The 21,100-nt window shown below is 36.9% G+C and overlaps 1 protein-coding gene across 2 annotated transcripts in view; it reads left to right on the top strand.

Moving 5' to 3' along the window:
• LOC110441939 (protein Wnt-7b-like) overlaps positions 1–21,100 on the top strand; it is a 105,409-nt gene that overhangs the window by 30,388 nt on the left and 53,921 nt on the right. Inside the window, exon 1 of one of the 2 annotated variants that reach the window (XM_021485257.1) lies at positions 4,994–5,440. The exons of the other annotated variant lie outside the window; for it this stretch is intronic. Coding sequence (XP_021340932.1) covers positions 5,385–5,440 — 56 coding nt within the window. The 5' untranslated portion in view covers positions 4,994–5,384. Of the gene's footprint in view, positions 1–4,993; positions 5,441–21,100 lie in introns of those variants that run through there. 2 annotated transcript variants of the gene reach the window in all.

Raw genomic sequence — 21,100 nt, 5'->3', positions numbered from 1 at the left:
TGTTTTAAACTATATAACACCGGGTATATGGTGTGTAGACTATATAAGACCGGGTATATGGTGGTGGACTGTGTAACACGGGGTATATGGTGTTTTAAACTATATAACACCGGGTATATGGTGTGTATACTATACAACACCGGGTATATGGTGGTGGACTGTAACTCGGGGTATATGGTGGAGAACTGTGTAACACGGGGTATATGGTGTTGGACTGTGTAACACATATGGTGTGTAGACTATGTAACAACGGGTATTTCGTGAGTAGACTCCCTAGTATATGGTTGATATACTATATAACACCGGGCTTATTATTGGTAGACTGTCTAACACGAGTTATATGGTGTGTAGAGTATATAACACCGGGTTTATTGTGTGTAGACTGTATGTAGACTATATAACATCGGGTATATGGTGTGGAGACTATACAACACCGGGTATACGGTGTTATATAGACTACACACCATATACACAGTGTTATATAATCTACGCACCATATTCCCCGTTAAACACAGTCTCCCTGCCATACCTCTCTTGTTTTATAGTCTACACACGAAATACCCAGTGCTGTGTTACACAGTCCAACACCATATCCCCCGTGTTACACGGTTCTCCCCCATATACCCCGAGTTAGAGTCCACCACCATATAGTCTACACACTATATACCCACTATATTCACGGTGATACAGAGTCTACAAACCATATACTCAGTGTTATATAATCTACACACGATAGACCCCGTGTTACACATTCCACAACCATATACCCCGAGTTACAGTGCACCACCACATACCCCGTGTTACACGGTCCCCCACCATATACCCCCTGTTACACAGTCCTCCACCATATACCCTGTGTTACACAGTTCTCCACCATAAGTCTACAAACCATATACTCAGTGTTATATGGTCTACACACCATATTCCCCGTGTTACACAGCCCACCACCATATCCCTCGTGTAACACAGTCTACCCCCCATACACCCCGTGTTACACATTCCACAACCATATACCCCGAGTTACAGTCCACCCCCATATACCCCGAGTTAGAGTCCACCACCATATGCCCCGAGTTACAGTCCACCACCGGGTATATGATGGGTAGACTTTGTAACACGGGGTATGTGTAACACCGGGTTATATGGTGTGAAGACAATAAAACACCAGGTATATGGTGTGTAGGCTATATAACACCGGGCTTATTATTGGTAGACTGTGTAATACCGGGTATATGGTGCTGGACTGTAACTCGGGGGATATGGTGGGGGACTGTGTACCACGGGGTATATGGTGCGTAACCTTTATAACACCGGGTATAGGGAGTGTAGACTATATAACTCCGGGTATATGGTGGTTGACTGTGTAACACGGGGTGTATGGCGGGGAGACTGTGTTACACGAGGTATATGGTGTGTAAACTATATCACACCGGGTATATGGCGGTGGATTGTGTAACACGGGTAATATGGTGTGTGTAGACTATATTGATATACTGTGTACGACTGGGTATATTGTGGCTAGACTGTGTAAACCGGGGATATGGTTTGTAGACTCTGTATCACCGTGAATATAGTGGTCGGTTGTGTAACACGGGTAATATGGTGTGTGTAGACTATATGGACTGTGTTACACGGGATATATGGTTGTGGACTGTGCAACGACGGGTATATGGTGTGGAGACTATACAACACCTGGGATATGGTGGTGGGCTGTGTAACACGGGGTCTATCGTGTGTAGATTATATAGCACTGAGTATATGGTTTGTAGACTATGTAACACCGGGTATATTGTGGTGGACTGTGTAACACATATGGTGTGTAGACTGTGTAATACGGGGTATATGGTGCGTAGACTGTGTAACACGGGTTTTATGATGTGTAGACTGTTGATATACTATATAGCACTATATAACATTTGGTATATGGTGTGTAAACTATATCACACCGGGTATATGGGGTGTAAACTATATAACACGGGGAATATGGTGCGTAGATTATATAACACTGCGTATATGGTGTGTAGTCTATATAACACTGGGTATATTGTGGTTAGACTGTATAAACCGGGTATATGGTGGACGGCTGAGCAAGGGGGAGATGGTGGGTAGACTATATAACATCGGGTATATGGTGTGCAGTCTATAAAACAAGAGGTGAATGGCAAGAGGTGTATGGCGACTATATAACACCGTGTATATGGTGTGTAGACCATATAACACTGAGTATATGGTTTGTAGACTATATACCACCGGGTATATGATGGGTAGACTTTGTAACACGGGTTATAATACTATATAACACCGAGATATAACACCGGGTATAGGGAGTGTAGACTATATAACACGGGTTATTTGGTGAGAAGACTATAACACGGGTTATTTGGTGAGAAGACTATAACACGGGTTATAGATTATATAACCCTGAGTATATGGTGTGTAGCCTGTGTAATACCGGGTATATGGTGTTTAGACTATATAACACTGGGTATTTGGTACGTAGACTATATAACACTGGGTATATGGTGTGTTGACTATATAACACCGTGTATATGGTGGTGGATTGTGTAACGCGGGGTATATGGTGTATTATGGTTAGACTGTGTAAACCGGGTATATGGTTTGCAGACTCTGTAACACCGTGAATATAGTGGTCGATTGTGTAACACGGGTTATATGGTGTGAAGACTATATAACACGGGGTATATGGTGGGTAGACTGTGTAACATTTGATATTTGGTATGTAGACTATAAAACAAGAGGTGTATGGCAGGTAGACTGTGTTACACGGGGAATATGGTGTGTAGACTATATAACACCGGGTATATTGTGTGTAGACTATATACCTCTTGGTATATGGTTGATATACTGTGTACCTCTGGGTATATTGTGGTTAGACTGTATAAACCGGGTATATGGTTTGTAGACTATGTAACACCGGGAATAAAGTGGTGGATTGTGTAACACGGGTAATATGGTGTGTAAACTATATAACACGGGGTATATGGTGGGTAGACTGTGTAACAAGGGGTATATGGTGTGTAGACTATAAAACAAGAGATGTATGGCAGGTAGACTGTGTTACACGGGGTATATGGTGGAGGACTGTGTAACACGGGGTATATGGTGGTGGACTGTGTAACAAGGGGTATATGGACGAGGACTGTGTAACACGGGGTATATGGTGGTGGACTGTGTAACAAGGGGTATATGGTGGTGGACTGTGTAACACCGGGTATATGGTGTGTAGACTGTGTACCAAGGGGTATATGGTGTGCAGTCTATAAAACAAGAGGTGAATGGCGGGAAGACTGTGTTACACCGGGTATATGGTGGAGGACTGTGTAACACGGGGTATATGGTGGTGGACTGCGTAAAACGGGGTATATAGTGGTGGACTGTGTAACACGGGGTATATGGTGTGTAGACTATATAACACCGGGTATATGGTGTTTTAGACTATATAACACTAAGAATATGGTGTGTAGACTATATACCACTTGGTATATGGTTGATATACTGTGTAACACCGGGTATATGGTGTGTAGACGATATAACACCGGGTATATGGTGTGTAGACTATACAACACCGGGAATATGGTGGTGGACTGTGTAACACCGGGTATTTCGTGAGTACATGTATGAAACACTGGGTATATGGTGTGTAAAACTATATGACACCGGGTATATTATTGGTAGACTGTGTGACACGGGGTATATGGTGTGTAGACTATGTAACAACGGGTATATGGTGCGTAAACTTTATAACACCGGGTATAATATCGGTAGACTATGTAACACGGGTAATATGGTGTGTAGACTATATAACACGGGTTATATGATGTGTAGACTGTAACACGGAGTACATGTCGGGTAGACTGTGTAACACCGGGTATTTCGTGAGTAGACTATGTAGCACTGGGTACATGGTGTGTAAAACTATATAACACCAGGTATATTATTGGTAGACTGTAACACAGGGTATATTGTGGTGGACTGTGTAACACGGGGTATATGGTGTGTAGACTATATAACACCGGGTATATGGTGTGTAGACTATATAACACGGGTTATATGATGTGTAGACTGTAACACGGGGTATATGGTGGTTAGACTGTGTAACACCGGGTATTTCGTGAGTAGACTATGTAACACTGGGTACATGGTCTGTAAAACTATATGACACCAGGTATATTATTGGTAGACTGTAACACGGGGTATATGGTGGGTAGACTGTGTAACACCGAGTATTTCGTGAGAACACTATGTAACACCGGGTGATATGGTGTGTAGACTATATACCACCGCGTATATGGTGTGTAGACTATATACCACCGGGTATATGATGTGTAGACTATATACCACCGGGTATATGGTGTGTAGACTATATACCACCGGGTATATGGTGTGTATTTACCACCGGGTATATGGTGTGTAGACTATTTACCACCGGGTATATGATGGGTAAACTTTGTAACACGGGTTATACAGTTGGTTAACTGTGTAACACAGGGGTATATGGTTGATTGTAACACCGGTTATTTGTGTGCAGAGCTGTGCAATGGTTCCCTTCTGTGAGACTGCAGCAGTGGGTACTCTGCCAGGCTGTCACACGTTTTCCAGTATGTTCCTATACCAGCCCGTGACTCATAATACAGACAGCGTGTAACGTTCAATGTGTAAAAATGAATAAGATAGAACTAACCTATTTGAACACTTGACATTTTGCATTATGGCCTTTTTTCCATTTTCTGATTAAAGCTGAATGTAATCCGTAAAACAGTATTGTACGTAAACACATAAGGAGAATGAATCAACACAGGACACGTCTACAGGGTCGGCCGGACTGAAATTACTTTTATGGTAATTCATTCCTTTTATAAACAAAACCTAATTAAATCAATCCATTGATATTACTTCTGTATGTCTTGTAGAGTGACCTCCCCTTTTATAGGATTTTCACGATCCACAAAAAGTGTTCGTTGAGCGTCACTCGCCCAGCCAGGACCCTAACACATGCTCAAGTATTAAGCAATTACATCTATTTGTTATATACAGACACAGCGGACGGGAGCCGATAAAACGGACAATGTGTACACGAGGCGGTTGTTATATATCAATACGTTAGACTAAATTGCAACAAGATCTGAAGCCGGAGGATATCGGAAAGGGAACGTACCCCCTCTGATAGGCCGCGTTAATGTAGAAAGGACTGCCACATGGCCTCGGACAAAAAGCTCAGTTGGAAGGCGAGGATAAACATTTCAAGATGTGAATGTATTTAATGATAAGTTTTAGTGTTTCATTCTTATAAAAGAAAAAAATGGGAAGTGATAGTTGTGTGTAAAATAGTTTGTAGGATTTGACGACGAACCAAAGTGAACCTAATGCGTTGTTTTCATCGTACCAAGTACCTCTGGTCGGCCCATATCGCTGTGGTTCTGTAAGTATTGCGTCAATACCTTCTATCATAGTCGCTTGTTTGTTTAAACAAGATCTATATTTTTTCTTATCTTTACATTTCATTGTTGGGTATACGTTACTATAAGGGTATGAAAGAAACAAGAATTCACAAGGTTATGAATAGGAAAGCCCGGGCGACATTTGATATACTATCTTATTGAATAGCTGGATCATTAAAGAACTGGGTGTTCTCCGAATTGGCTGGTTTTAATGTAATGAACTGTTTTTATCTGATACATTAACCTCGATTCAGTTATAAAATACCAGTAATGTCCTACCTGAGGTCCGGGTGTATCAGACTTAGGATAGATCACAGTTAACAAGAGTTTTAAATGAGTTCAAATTGTGACCATGGAACAGATATGTCAATAACACAACCGCTGATACCGTAATAAAACAACATTTGTTGATCGAGGTCGGAACCAATCAAACAAACAGAGATGCACACCCCAGGGCTGCGTCATACCTTGTTCATAATAGACACGATGGTGACCAAGTTCATGCCGATAACAAAAAACATGGTGATATTACCATTATTTTTGTTTTCTCGTCGACGTCATACAGTTTCCAATCTAATATATATATATATAATGGAAAAATACAACCTCAGCAACATTTCATAAGCACTTTCATCTCAGCAAGGAGATTCTTCAGACAATTATCTTGATGAGAAGAAAGTGCTAATGACATGTTGTTGAGTTTTTTCTTTTTATATAATTTCTTCGTCCGTAATGATGAATTTACTGCTGTTATGTTATAATATTATATATATGTATTTTCGTGGGAGTGTTACATCGAAATAATGGGATTGGAGTTGACTGAAGTCTACAACGTTTTAAATTATTTGAACCCCACTATTTTCTATTGTCGCAATGAGATTCCAATTGTCGATGAGAACTTGTATTTTTTGGATCTTTGAACAGGTCTTTATAAAGATTTAAGATATTGTTTATCACGGGCTAGCTGTAAGCGAAAGTATCGATTGATAATGTCAAATGTAGTGGTTTATAATTTAATAGGAAATGAAATAAAGACAATATTGGTATATGCCTTCTGGAAGTCATCGAAGCTTTTTATGACACATGTTTGATTGAAAAACAGATGATCAGAACATTGATGGATATATGTAAAACCATCCTCCGTTTCCGGTAATAAACACAACTTTCCGGGCCTGTAATTTCCCCCTTAAATGTCCATCATATAATCGCTGTGGTTTAGCGATGTGATTTAGTGATGCACCCGTGCTAGCCCGGGTGGTGTGTATGCGGTTTATTGGTGAGTCCAGTACGGGACCGGAAGTGGATCGGAACTGCATCAAGCAGTGTTTATCTGTTCGTCATGGTAACAGAATACATCTATCTTACTAATGTCACCCAACTTGGACGACATATAAAACCGCTACGTCACAATTAGCATTTTCGTATCTCATTACTATGATAGAGATATGTATAACACAAGATTGTTCTGTCTTCATTACTGTCAGTGTTTGATTATAATTTATTTGTTTCTTATCACCCATTCAATCGAAATATATTTGCATTCTGTGTACTATTTCAAAAGTGAATATATAGGTTGTATTGGCTTGCTGCTCTGAATACCCGACACTCCAGTACTTCCGGCGCGGCCCTTCGTGTGTAGGTCGATTTACCTACACTCTCGCTGTCGCAATAACTATTTACATTTTGAAAAATCTCTGCCTTTTTTTCTCTTTATAATTGCATAAACCTTTTCACACCCTGTGGGTAAAACATCTCAACACAAATATGATACTGATATGTAAATGAGTACTGTGTAACTCAATATGACAAATATGTTTCGAAGAATGCAATTCATAGTTCAAAATTGAGATGCACGCGTGAGTATAAATTATCCATTGAACTAGAATAATTCGACAATTATTATTAAGTGCATAACCTATCGATTTTTCTAATTTTTCAAACTTTTTGTTTGTTTTGAATATACGCAATTTTACACCAATACATCATTTCTACGTAATGAAGGCACACAAAGATTGATGTGGAATGTCAGTTTGTGAAATACTGCATGCCTTAAATAGTCAAGTTAATTTTCTTTGTCCATTGCAATTCATAAGAAGGGCCTGAACTGTCGACAATTCCAAGGCCATACAAAACCCACTTCAACAAAGCAATACACTTCCCAGTTATAGGAGGAAACCTTCCCAGTTTGGAAAACTATTGTTATATAAATATAAACTGTTGGTATGGGAAAGTGTTTGTATATTGATATGTTTGGTAAACTATTGGTACATTATTATGTTTTTAAACTGTTGGTATAATATAAAAGTTGGGCAAGCTAATTATATACTTAAAAGTTTGGTAAGTAATGGTCATTAAATATCTAGGTAAAATATTTGCATATTTATATTTTGGTAAAGTATTGGTAAATTATTAGGTTTGGTATACTTCATTATCTAATTATTAGGTTGGGTAAACACTACTACATGTATAGGTTTGGTAAACTGTAGTTACGTTTATAGGTTTGGTTAACTGTATTTACATTTATAGGCTTGGTAAACTGTTTTTACATTTATAGGCTTGGTAAACTATTGTTATATTTATAGGTTTGGTAAACTGTTTTTACATTTATAGGTTTGGTAAACTGTTTTTACATTTATAGGTTTGGTAAACTGTTGTTACAATACTAGGTTTGGTAAACTGTTGTTACATTAATACGTTTGGTAAACTGTTGTTTCATTTATAGGTTTGGTAAACTGTTTTTACATTTATAGGTTTGGTAAACTGTTGTTACAATACTAGGTTTGGTAAACTGTTGTTACATTTATAGGTTTGGTAAACTGTAGTTACATTAATAGGCTTGGTAAACTGTAGCTACATTAATAGGCTTGGTAAACTGTTGTTACATTTATAAGCTTGGTAAACTGTTGTTACATTTATAGGTTTGGTAAACTGTAGTTACATTAATAGGCTTGGTAAACTGTTGTTATATTTATAGGTTTGGTAAACTGTTTTTATATTTATAGGCTTGGGAAACTGTAGTTACATTTATAGGTTTGGGAAACTGTATTTACATTTATAGGTTTGGTAAACAGTTGTTACATTACTAGGATTAGTAAACTGTTGTTACATTTATAGGTTTGGTAAACTGTTGTTACATTACTAGGTTTGGTAAACTGTAGTTACATTTATAGGCTTGGTAAACTGTTGTTATATTTATAGGTTTGGTAAACTGTTGTTACATTTATAGGTTTGGTAAACTGTAGTTACATTTATAGGTTTGGTAAACTTTTGTTACATTTATAGGTTTGGTAAACTGTTGTTACATTAATACGTTTGGTAAACTGTTGTTACATTTATAGGTTTGGTAAACTATTGTTACATTTATAGGTTTCGTAAACCGTTGTTACATTACTAGGTTTGGTAAACTGTAGTTACATTTATAGGCTTGGTAAAATGTAGTTACATTTATAGGCTTGGTAAACTGTAGTTACATTAATAGGCTTGGTAAACTATTGTTACATTTATAAGCTTGGTAAACTATTGTTACATTAATACGTTTGGTAAACTGTTGTTACATTTATAGGTTTGGTAAACTATTGTTACATTTATAGGTTTCGTAAACCGTTGTTACATTACTAGGTTTGGTAAACTGTAGTTACATTTATAGGCTTGGTAAAATGTAGTTACATTTATAGGCTTGGTAAACTGTAGTTACATTAATAGGCTTGGTAAACTGTTGTTACATTTATAGGCTTGGTAAACTGTAGTTACATTTATAGGCTTGGTAAACTGTTGTTACATTAATAGGTTTGGTAAACTGTTGTTACATTTATAGGTTTCGTAAACTGTTGTTACATTACTAGGTTTGGTAAACTGTAGTTACATTTATAGGTTTGGTAAACTGTAGTTACATTTATAGGCTTGGTAAACTGTAGTTACATTAATAGGCTTGGTAAACTGTTGTTACATTTATAGGCTTGGTAAACTGTTGTTATATTTATAGGCTTGGTAAACTGTTGTTACATTAATAGGTTTGGTAAACTGTTGTTACATTTATAGGTAAACTGTTGTTACATTTATAGGTTTGGTAAACTGTTGTTACATTACTAGGTTTAGTAAACTGTTGTTACATTACTTGGTTTGGTAAACTGTTGTTACATTTAGAGGCTTTGTAAACTGTTGTTATATTTATAGGCTTGGTAAAATGTTTTACATTTATAGGCTTGGTAAAGTATTGTTACATTTATAGGTTTGGTAAACTGTTGTTACATTTATAGGTTTGGCAAACTGTTGGTACATTTATAGATTTGGTAAACTGTTGTTACATTCATAGGTTTGGTAAACTGTAGTTACATTTATAGGTTTGATAAACTGTTGTTACATTTATAGGTTTGATAAACTGTTGTTACATTTATACATTTGGTAAACTGTAGTTACATTTATAGATTTGGTAAACTGTTGTTACATTTATAGGCTTGGTAAACTGCTGTTACATTTATAGGTTTGGTAAACTGTTGTTACATTCATAGGTTTGGTAAACTGTAGTTACATTAATAGGTTACATGAACTGTTGTTACATTTATAGGTTTGATAAACTGTTGTTACATTGATACAATGTAGACTTTGTAAACTATTGTAACATGTATGTTTTGGTAAAACTTTTGACATTAGTATCAACATTTAAACATTAAATATAGCAACATTGTAGGTAATTATCGAGTCTGAAAACAGTAAACTAGGATGATATTCTGTAACTTTCTTAGTAAATCTCTGATTGTATCAAAGAATGACCATTCAGCGCTACACAACCCATTATAACGTAGCTTCACTATAACGGGCCCCATTATAACGTGGCTTCACCATAACGGACCCATTATAACGTAGCTTCACTATAACGAAACCCATTATAACGTAGCTTCATTATAACGGGATCCATTATAACGTAGCTTCATTTTAACGGGCCCCATTATAACGTAGCTTCATTATAACGGCCCCATTATAACGTAGCTTCACTATAACGGGACCCATTATAACGTAGCTTCATTATAACGGGACCCATTATAACGTAGCTTCCTTATAACGGGACTCATTATAACGTAGCTTCATTTTAACGGGCCCAATTATATCGTAGCTTCACTATAACGGGACCCATTATAACGTAGCTTCACTATAACGGCACCATTATAACGTAGCTTCAATATAACGGGCCCCATTATATCGTAGCTTCATTATAACGGCCCTATTATAACGTAGCTTCATTATAACGGCCCCATTATAACGTAGCTGCATTATAACGGGACCCATTATAACGTAGCTTCATTATAATGGGGCCCATTATAACGTAGCTTCACTATAACGGGCCCTATTATAACATAGCTTCACTATAACGGACCCCATTATAACGTAGCTTCATTATAACGGGCCCCATTATAACGTAGCTTCATTATAACGGGCCCCATTATAACGTAGCGTCACTATAACGGCCCCATTATAACGTAGCTTCATTATAACGGGCCCCATTATAACGTAGCTTCACTATAACGTAGCGTAACTATAACGGGCCCCATTATAACGTAGCTTCACTATAACGGGCCCCATTATAATGAAGCTACATTATAATGGGGCCCATTATAACGTAGCCTCACTATAACGTAGCGTAAATATAAGGGGCCCCATTATAACGTAGCTTCACTATAACGGGACCCATTATAATGTAGCTTCATTATAACGGGCCCCATTATAACGTAGCTTCAAACGGACATTTTTCCTAATAAGGCGAACAATATTCAATGTGTCGGAGCGGTCATATTTCTTAACAAAGCACGTATCGGACCTTGGAAAAGGGCATTTAAAATTATATTATGTAGGAGTTTGATTATAATTGAATGAAGGAAAGTTGAGGAGATATATTAGGGAAGTCGTCAATATTCTTTTTAACGGCGACGAAGTATTTTGATAGGATGTCCGTGTCGCGTGTAGGTAAAAGCCGAGTTTTAACGATATGACTGTCATCTCGTAACCCCGGTTAGGTAAAACTGTCGTCATAGAAACAGGACACAGCGTTCCTTATTACCTACATGTCAATAGTGATGTACCTGATCGTGTAGACCGGAAATAAGGGTAATAAAATATCCCTCGAAATTATTATATAAAGAATGTGTTTAATAGACAGGCCCTATCAGATAGCACTGGAATGTCGCTGAAGATCTTGATAACATGATTGGGGTCGCTTATGTCATCGTAAACATGTATGATATCATATCTGTAATTGAAATGTATGTAGACATTCACAATACCTATGGATAAGGATCTCGTGATAATGTTCCTCCGATTATTGCTGATATGTGGTCTAGGCAGGGTGGTCAGTTCAAACGGTCAAATAGCGAGAACAAATACAGGACTGACTATCTCATTTTGTAACTGACAATCAATGTATGTGACATTGTCAAATCTTAATTGCAGCCTATCCTACAAAAGGAATGAGAATGGTATTCCACGCGGCGTTGTCGGTGGTGTCTGTAAAAAACATCATTTAAACACCCTGTGTTAGCAGTCATGTGTGTTTATTTATCAAGATATGTATCAACGTTACAACTATATGCAAGATATCAGAATAGCTCACGTTGTACAAAGTGTTCTATTAATTGTTCGTATAACTCAAGATGGTCTTCTTCAGGATTTTGAAAGATACAATATTGTAATGGATTTTCTGTGTTATCAAAGAAAATTGTTTTTTTTTTTTATATATAACACTATTGAAAATTAAGAAAATTAAGTCTAAAAACTGTCACACTTCATGCTTCAGGTCAATCCTAGGTCCTCATATATTTGGAGAAGGTTGTATACACGCATAGAAATTGCATTTACCTGGTTCAGCTTATAACGGATAAATCCTCAATAACTTTGCCTACTTTCATATTTAACCGTTATAAGAAAATCTTGATTAATAAATATAATCATTTCTTAAAAACGAAATCGTCCGGAACCATTCTTTACGATATAGACGAAGCCTTTTCACACTTTTGTAAACTCTGTCAAAACATTATATTCCCAACACTGGTAGAAGTTTCATTTGTGAAAATGAAAAGATTACTCGAGTCAAACTAATTATCCATGCAACTTTAGAGTAAAAAACAAGTATTGGTTGTTGGTATCTAGCGAGACTTATCTCCCTTTGTAAGGCTCTACCGTTCATATTTCTCGAGTGAAGATCAACGTGATGACGGAATATGGTGATAGTTTTGAGGATTACTCTTACAATGGCAGTTATTATGATTGCACCTTCCAAAAGGAGGAAAATGACTACCTAGAAGTTAGCAGTAAATGAGGTGCCATTTTATGGAGGTGTTATTCTTTATCTTTTGTATATTTGAATTTGGTTTGGTACTATAAAGATTACATTTGCAAAACCTGTGATATATCAAGTATTTCATGTGTTTTTTAGCCCCTGGTGTTGGTCGTCATATAACACAGAGTTTATATTGATGTAGCTTCCACTCCGTGCATTTTGAATGAAAATTTAACGTTTTCAATCAGGAAAGACGTCTTATAGAAGGAATATAATTTATCGTGTCACAAGACATACATGAATTTAAATATGTTCACGGTTAAATTGAGAAAGTGTAGTATATTGTAAACAGATTGTTAACTCTCCAAGTCTTACGAGGCATCGTGTAAATATCTCGCTATCTCTCTTTTCATTCCTAACCAAGCTATGTAAATATTATTTTCCTTAATACTTATGTATATTAACGGAATTGCCTTCAATAGATGTTCGTTTAGATATTACATGGATGATGGTGACCACGCGAAAAAAACTGACAATGTTTCCATCTCTATCCTTCAATATCTATTCATATTTCATAAGTTTTAAATATTTGATTTATTTTATTATTATTTTATTAAGAGCATCTCTGACTCCACGCAAAATATCAATAGAAATGGCAACTGAAATACAAAATAAACACAAAAACACGCGCACTCAACAATACTGGTCACATTTGGTCATTAGACCTAATTCATTCGTTTTAATGATACAAGTGAGATATGACTCATAAGTGATATTATTGTAGCTAACACATGTATTGGCATGGCTTTCCTCGACCTTAGCATCAATAAAGACACACAAGCATCGTGATGAAGAAATCCTAGCCCAGGCACTATGTCATATGTATTTCAAACAAGGCACTACGATGTCGGGACACAAGCGCGTGACCGTCTTGATGATATTCTCTTGCCGTTGAACACGTGTTTCAGTCCGAGTCCGCTGTAAGCGTTAATGTGACCCTACAAGAGCGGCTGTGATTAGTCAAATCAACATCACGTGATGTACCTAGCCCTCTCTCTGGGATGTTTGGAAGGTTTAATGATCTGTAGAATGGGGCCAAGACACCATCCTCTAAAACTGAATACAGACATCAGATCCGATCAGTAAAGGTTTACATAACGAATTTAAAATGCAAATTGACATTTTGCATAATGATGATCCTCCATGAGAACGGCTCCGGAAGAATGACTTCAACAGAACCACTTAGGAGAACGGCTTCGAGATAATAATTCAAGGAAAACGATTTTATATGAACAATTTCAGAAAGCTACTTTTTGAGAATGACTTATGAAGAATAATTTCAGGGTTCAATGGAACAAGTATAGGGGAAGGGCTCCTATAGAACGACTGCAGAAGAACGACTAAAGGGGAAAAGCTTCATATGAGAAGTTCTTCCCAGGAACATCCTTATGGTTCAGAAGAACTATTTCAGGAGACGGCTTCGGGAGGAGAACGACTGCAAGCAAATAACTTCAAAAGAACGACTTCGGTATAACGACTTCAGCAAATAACTTCAGGAAAACATGCAACTCCGTTTAGCATCGGATAAGGGTCACCTGTCGGCAAGTTGATACTGTTCATCATCAACACTTCATACTTTGTGACTTGACTTCATGAAAACGACTTCAGGTTAATGATTTCATGAGAACAACTTCGGGTGAATGATCTCATGAGAACGACTTCAGGTCAATGATTTCATGAGAACGCCTTCAGGTCAATGATTTCATGAGAACGACTTCAGGTTAATGATTTCATGAGAACGACTTCAGGTAAATGATTTCATGAGAACGACTTCAGGTAAATGATTTCATGAGAACGACTTCAGGTCAATGATTTCATGAGAAAGACTTCAGGTCAATGATTTCATGAGAACGACCTCAGGGGAATGATTTCATGAGAACGACTTCAGGTCAATGATTTCATGAGAACGACTTCAGGTTAATGATTTCATGAGAACGACTTCGGGTCAATGATTCCATGAGAACGACTTCAGGTTAATGATTTCATGAGAACGACTTCGGGTCAATGATTCCATGAGAACGACTTCAGGTTAATGATTTCATGAGAACGACTTCAGGTGAATGATTTCATGAGAACGACTTCAGGTAAATGATTTCATGAGAACGACTTCAGGTCAATGATTTCATAAGAACGACTTCAGGTGAACGATTTCATGAGAACGACCCATGAGAATGATTTCATGAGAACGACTTCAGGTGAACGATTTCATGAGAACGACCCATGAGAATGATTTCATGAGAACGACTTCAGGTCAATGATTTCATGAGAACGACTTCAGGTGAACGATTTCATGAGAACGACCCATGTGAATGATTTCATGAGAACGACTTCAGGTGAATGACTTCACGAGAACGACTTCAGATTAATGTCTTCAGGAAAACGTCTTGAGCAGAACGACGTCAGGCGTAGTAGATTGTCAATGCATATATGCTGAACTTTTTGTCATCACGTGTTATATCTTTAGTTACTGTGTGTTGCAGTGTTGGGAGAAGGCCTTGTAAGTTGTCAGAACTTGTGCCCAATCCATTTGATTGTTTTTCCTTCAATAAAATATGTTTGAATGATGATGACTTAAGGAGAACGACTTCTGAAGAACGCCTTCAGGAAAATGAGTTCAGAAGAACGACGCCAGGTAAACGATTTCAGGAGAAACGGCTTAGCTGAACAGCTGAAAACCAAATAATTATGACGTCACGATGGAAACATTATCTTGGTACCGATTGGATATCATGCTTGAAATAGGTGATTGTAAGACCATACGTAGGTTCTTGCTAAATTTAATATCGGCAAGTCGTACCATGCTTAATGGAGGCTCCCCGACGATTGACTATGATTAAACATGTTTATTCAAAAACGACATTAAACAAGCGTTTCTTTTTGGAATTTTAGAAATTGAACTTATGAGAATTAGATAAGCATGATTAACGACGGCAACGTTTTGTGGAACTTTGGTCTATTATAATATGAACGACATCGTTGAGTGATCAATATCGTGGTTTTACAAACAACGATTCAAGCCGCGTAGGAATTAGTTACATGGTTTGGTTTTATTTTGTTTAACGTCCTCTTAACATCTAAGGTCATTTAAAGACGCGCCTCCATATGATAGCGCGGATCTGATGCCGACATTATAGTGCTATCTCACTGAAATGCCATACCGAAGGCACCCAGCACAGCATTCCGCCCGGTCACATTATACTGACAACGAGTGAACCAGTTGTTGCCATTCCCTTCATTGCTGAACCTGAAGCCCCGACCTGACCTGCAGGGGTGAATGGGTTCGAGCTGATAATTCTGTAAAACTTACGAGGCTTTGTTTACAGCTCTGCAACCAAAAGAATTCAATTGATCAAATATTTACTACTGATCCTGCTAATTACTTGTAAACGTAAACATTCGTTACGACTCGGATTAATATCTGTATAGGAGAACCTGACCGGTACCGTAGTACAGAGTTTTAACTAATCAAAGTGACAGAAAGTGTTAATTCATCGATTCATTAACACTTATGTTTTACAAACACTTAAGAACACGTCATCCTTGAATTTGTATGACATGCCACAAAGCAACATTTAGTAAACTACTAGTATTTATAGAAATGAGATAATATACCGTTCAGCGCGTTATGCCATATTTTAAAACAAGCATTGCAACGTATAGAAATGAAAGAACTGTTATATATGTAGTAACCGCCAATAAATGTATGACATAGCATTTATTTGATGAGTGTTCGTTTCATTGAGAAGGTTTTGTAAACATTTCGGTCTCTCTTTAGGTAAAACGAATGGCGTGATACCTTAAGTAAGGCTTGTATAATAAAATATCACTAATATATACATATATCACCGTTAAATACCGGTGTACAAAGGAAATCGGCCGGACGCCTTATCCTTCACCGTAATATAAAGGTGTGAGTATAGAAGGGACACCTTTGATTTTTGAGTAGATCTTGTTTAATGCTGTTATGTCTAAATCTGTAATAGCGTGTTGACTCAACAGGACACGGATCCAGACGTATTGATGCTAACCACACACACATACTAATTATTAGTTACGAAAGAAATTAAAACTTAGTTCAAAGATAGCTCAGTGCGTCTTAGAATTTTGAAATAGCGTGTTTAATGTGGCGAATGGTATTTGAGGGAGGTGTTGTAAGATAAGGCGGTAATTATACTCTCCACGGGGCTACACATCTCATAGTTCCTATCAATCTGATCATACCCCAGTGAAAGTTAACTAATACTATACTCACGGTGTCCAATGTGATAATGTTATGGAATTACACTTTTTTAAAAACTTTATTGTACTTCAGAAAGTTGTGATTCCTGCCGAAAAGGATTAAATTCGAACGATAATTATAAACGTAATATGATCAGACGATAAAAAGGTGAAATTTGGTAAAATAAAAAAAAATCTAAATGTATTTGGTGGTGGTGATATGGATTTCCAAAACCTTATAAAATCATTTTGCGTAAAACTATATCATACGGTGGCATGGGGTTGTTCGGGGCAGTTTACAAGCTGACAGCTTGCCGATAAGCATATCTGCTCACAAGTTAAAGTTATATGCTACATTCCTGTGACGAATATCTCATTTCTAAAAGATTTCCGGCAACCGATATCTCTTACTGAATCGAATTATTGAACTAATTTGATTAATTGATAGTGAATTTGAAAGGTAAATAATATTATGCAAATAGTTGAAAGTTTTTTTGGATGGTTTCAAATGAAATAGAAATACAAGAACAAACTCGTACACTTATCACAGACAAAGGTGTGAGGTTGTATGATTGTTTAACACTAAGAGATATTCTAGGTGCTAAGTAGAAATTGGTCAAAGGACCATATAAAATTGCTGGTCGTATCGTTGCTTAATTACGACCATGCAAAGGTGTGAAGTACACTCTAGAAAAGGAGAGCTTTTTCCAATACATTAAGTTATCACAACTTTTTATACCGTAATATGTTTTTTCTTATTTTCGCCTCCCGTACTAAAATGCTTAAAATGCTATAAAACAACACGGTTTCTTCTTTCTATTTTTTTTTATCTGACACCCTCTCCTAAAATAAAATGTAAATAGATGCATAAATCTATACAAAACGGGAAAACCGGTGTCATTTTATAAATCTAAACAAAACCGGAAAACTTGTGTCGATAGGAAATACACCCCCACCTTATTTGTCGGTCAAAACATCATATTTCAACCACAAAGACATTACAAAATACACGACCGGTTTATAATTGATGACCCACTGAGCAATGAATTTTCAGACCAATAAAAGGTTACGATCTATAGTTAACACAAGCAGGGAGCAGGCTCAAACGCATCAAGCACTGTCATTTTAGGGGATGAAGTTATGCTTCCTATCCGGGAAGTAAACCACTTTCCAGCTACAATATAGCCCGTGGGATATATCAGATACACCGTACTTACTACTAGACGTTATGTGAGGAAGTGATAGTGAATGGTAGTGATATGTATGTTAGTGATATGGATGGTAGTGATATGTATGGTAATGATATGGATAGTAATGATATGTATGGTGGTGATATGGATGGTAGTGATATGTATGGTAGTGATATGTATGGTGGTGATATGTATGGTAGTGATATGGATGGTGGTAGTGATATGTATGGTAGTGATATGTATCTACTAGACGTTATGTGAGGAAGTGATAGTGAATGGTAGTGATACGGATGGTAGTGATATGTATGGTAGGGATATGTATGGTAGTGATATGTGTGGTAGTGATATGTATGGTAGTGATATGTATGATAGTTATATTTATGGGTGTGATTTGGATGGTATTGGTATGTATGGTAGTGATATGTATGGTAGTGATATGGATGTTAATGATATGTATGGTAGTGATATGTATGGTAGTGACATGTATGGTAGTGATATGTATGGTAGTGATATGTATGGTAATGATATGTATGTTAGTGATATGGATGGGTGATATGTATGGTAGTGATATGTATGGTACTGATATGTATGGTAGTGATATGTATGATAGTTATATGTATTGTAGTGAAATGGATGGTAATGATATGTATGGTAGTGATATGAATGGTTGTGATATGTATGGTAGTGATATGTATGGTAGGGATATGTGTGGTAGTGGTATGTATGATAGTGGTATGTATGGTAGTGATATGTATGGTGGTGATATGTATGATAGTGATATGTATGGTAGTTATATGGATGGTAGTTATATGTATGGTAGTGATATGTATGGGAGTGACATGTATGGTGGTTATATGTATGGTAGTGATATGTATGGTAGTGACATGTATGGTAGTGATATGTATGGTAATGATATGGATAGTAATGATATGTATGGTGGTGATATGGATGGTAGTGATATGTATGGTAGTGATATATGGTAGTGATATGTATGATAGTGATATAGATGGTAGTGATATGTATGGTAGTGATATGTATCTACTAGACGTTATGTGAGGAAGTGATAGTGAATGGTAGTGATACGGATGGTAGTGATATGTATGGTAGTGATATGTATCTACTAGACGTTATGTGAGGAAGTGATAGTGAATGGTAGTGATACGGATGGTAGTGATATGTATGGTAGTGATATGTATATGTATGGTGGTGATATGTATGGTAGTGATATGTATGGTACTGATATGTATGGTATTGATATGTATGGTGGTGATATGTATGGTAGTTATATGGATGGTGGTGATATGGATGGTAATGATATGTATGGTAGTGATATGTATGGTGGTGACATGTATGGTAGTGATATGTATGGTAGTGATATGGATGGTAATGATATGTATGGTAGTGATATGTATGGTAGTTATATGGATGGTAGTGATGTGTATGGTGGTGATATGTATGGTAGTGATATGTATGATGGTGGATATGGATGGTAGTGATATGTATGGTAGTGATATATGTAGGGTAGTGATATGTGTGGTAGTGGTATGTATGGTAGTGATATGTATGGTAGTGATATGTGTGGTAGTGATATGTATGGTGGTGATATGTATGATAGTGATATGTATGGTAGTTATATGGATGGTAGTGATGTGTATGGTGGTGATATGTATGGTAGTGATATGGATGGTGGTGATATGTATGGTAGTGATACGTATGGCGGTGATATGTATGGTAATGATATGGATGGTACTGATATGTATGGTAGTGATATGTATGGTAGTTATATGTATGGTAGTGATATGTATGGTAGTGATATGTGTGGTAGTGGTATGTATGATAGTGATATGTATGGTAGTGATATGTATGGTGGTGATATGTATGGTAGTGATATGTGTGGTAGTGGTATGTATGATAGTGATATGTATGGGTAGTGATATGTATGGTAGTGATATGTATGGTAGTGATATGGATGTTAATGATATGTATGGTAGTGATATGTATGGTAGTGATATGTGTGGTAGTGATATGTATGGTGGTGATATATATGGTAGTTATATGGATGGTAATGATATGTATTGTAGTGATATGTATGGTGGTGATATGGATGGTAGTGATATGGATGGTACTGATATGTATGGTAGTGATCTGTAGGGTAGTGATATGTATGGTAGTGATATGGATGGTAATGATATGTATGGTAGTGATATGTATGGTAGTGTTTTGTATGGTAGTGATATGTATGGTGGTTATATGTATGGTAGTGATATGTATGGTGGTGATATGTATGGTAGTGCTATGTATGGTGGTGATATATATGGTAGTTATATGGATGGTAGTGATATGTATGGTAGTGATATGTATGGTGGTGATATGTATGGTAGTGATATGTATGGTAGTGATATGTATGGTAGTGATATGGATGGTGGTGATATGTATGGTAGTGATATGTATGGTGGTGACATGTATGGTAGTGATATGGATGGTAGTGATATGTATGGTAGTGATATGTATGGTATTGATATGTATGTTAGTGATATGGATGTTAGTGATATGGATGTTAGTGATATGGATGGTAGTGATATGTATGGTAGTGATATTTATGGTAGTGATATATATGGTATTGATATGTATGGTAGTGATATGTATGGTGGTGATATGTATGGTAGTGATATGTATGGTGGTGATATGTATGGGAGTGATATGTATGGTAGTGATATGTATGGTAATGATATGTATGTTAGTGATATGGATGTTAGTGATATGGATGGTAGTGATATGTATGGTAGTGATATTTATGGTAGTGATATGTATGGTGGTGATATGTATGGTAGTGATATGTATGGTAGTGATATGTATGGTAGTGATATGTATGGTAGTGATATGTATGTTAGTGATATGGATGGTAG

Source organism: Mizuhopecten yessoensis, unplaced genomic scaffold, assembly GCF_002113885.1.
Source record: "Mizuhopecten yessoensis strain PY_sf001 unplaced genomic scaffold, ASM211388v2 scaffold716173, whole genome shotgun sequence".
Lineage (NCBI taxonomy): Eukaryota > Metazoa > Mollusca > Bivalvia > Pectinida > Pectinidae > Mizuhopecten > Mizuhopecten yessoensis.
Note: the sequence above shows the minus strand (reverse complement) of the source record. Positions and strands in the feature narration are given on the sequence as shown.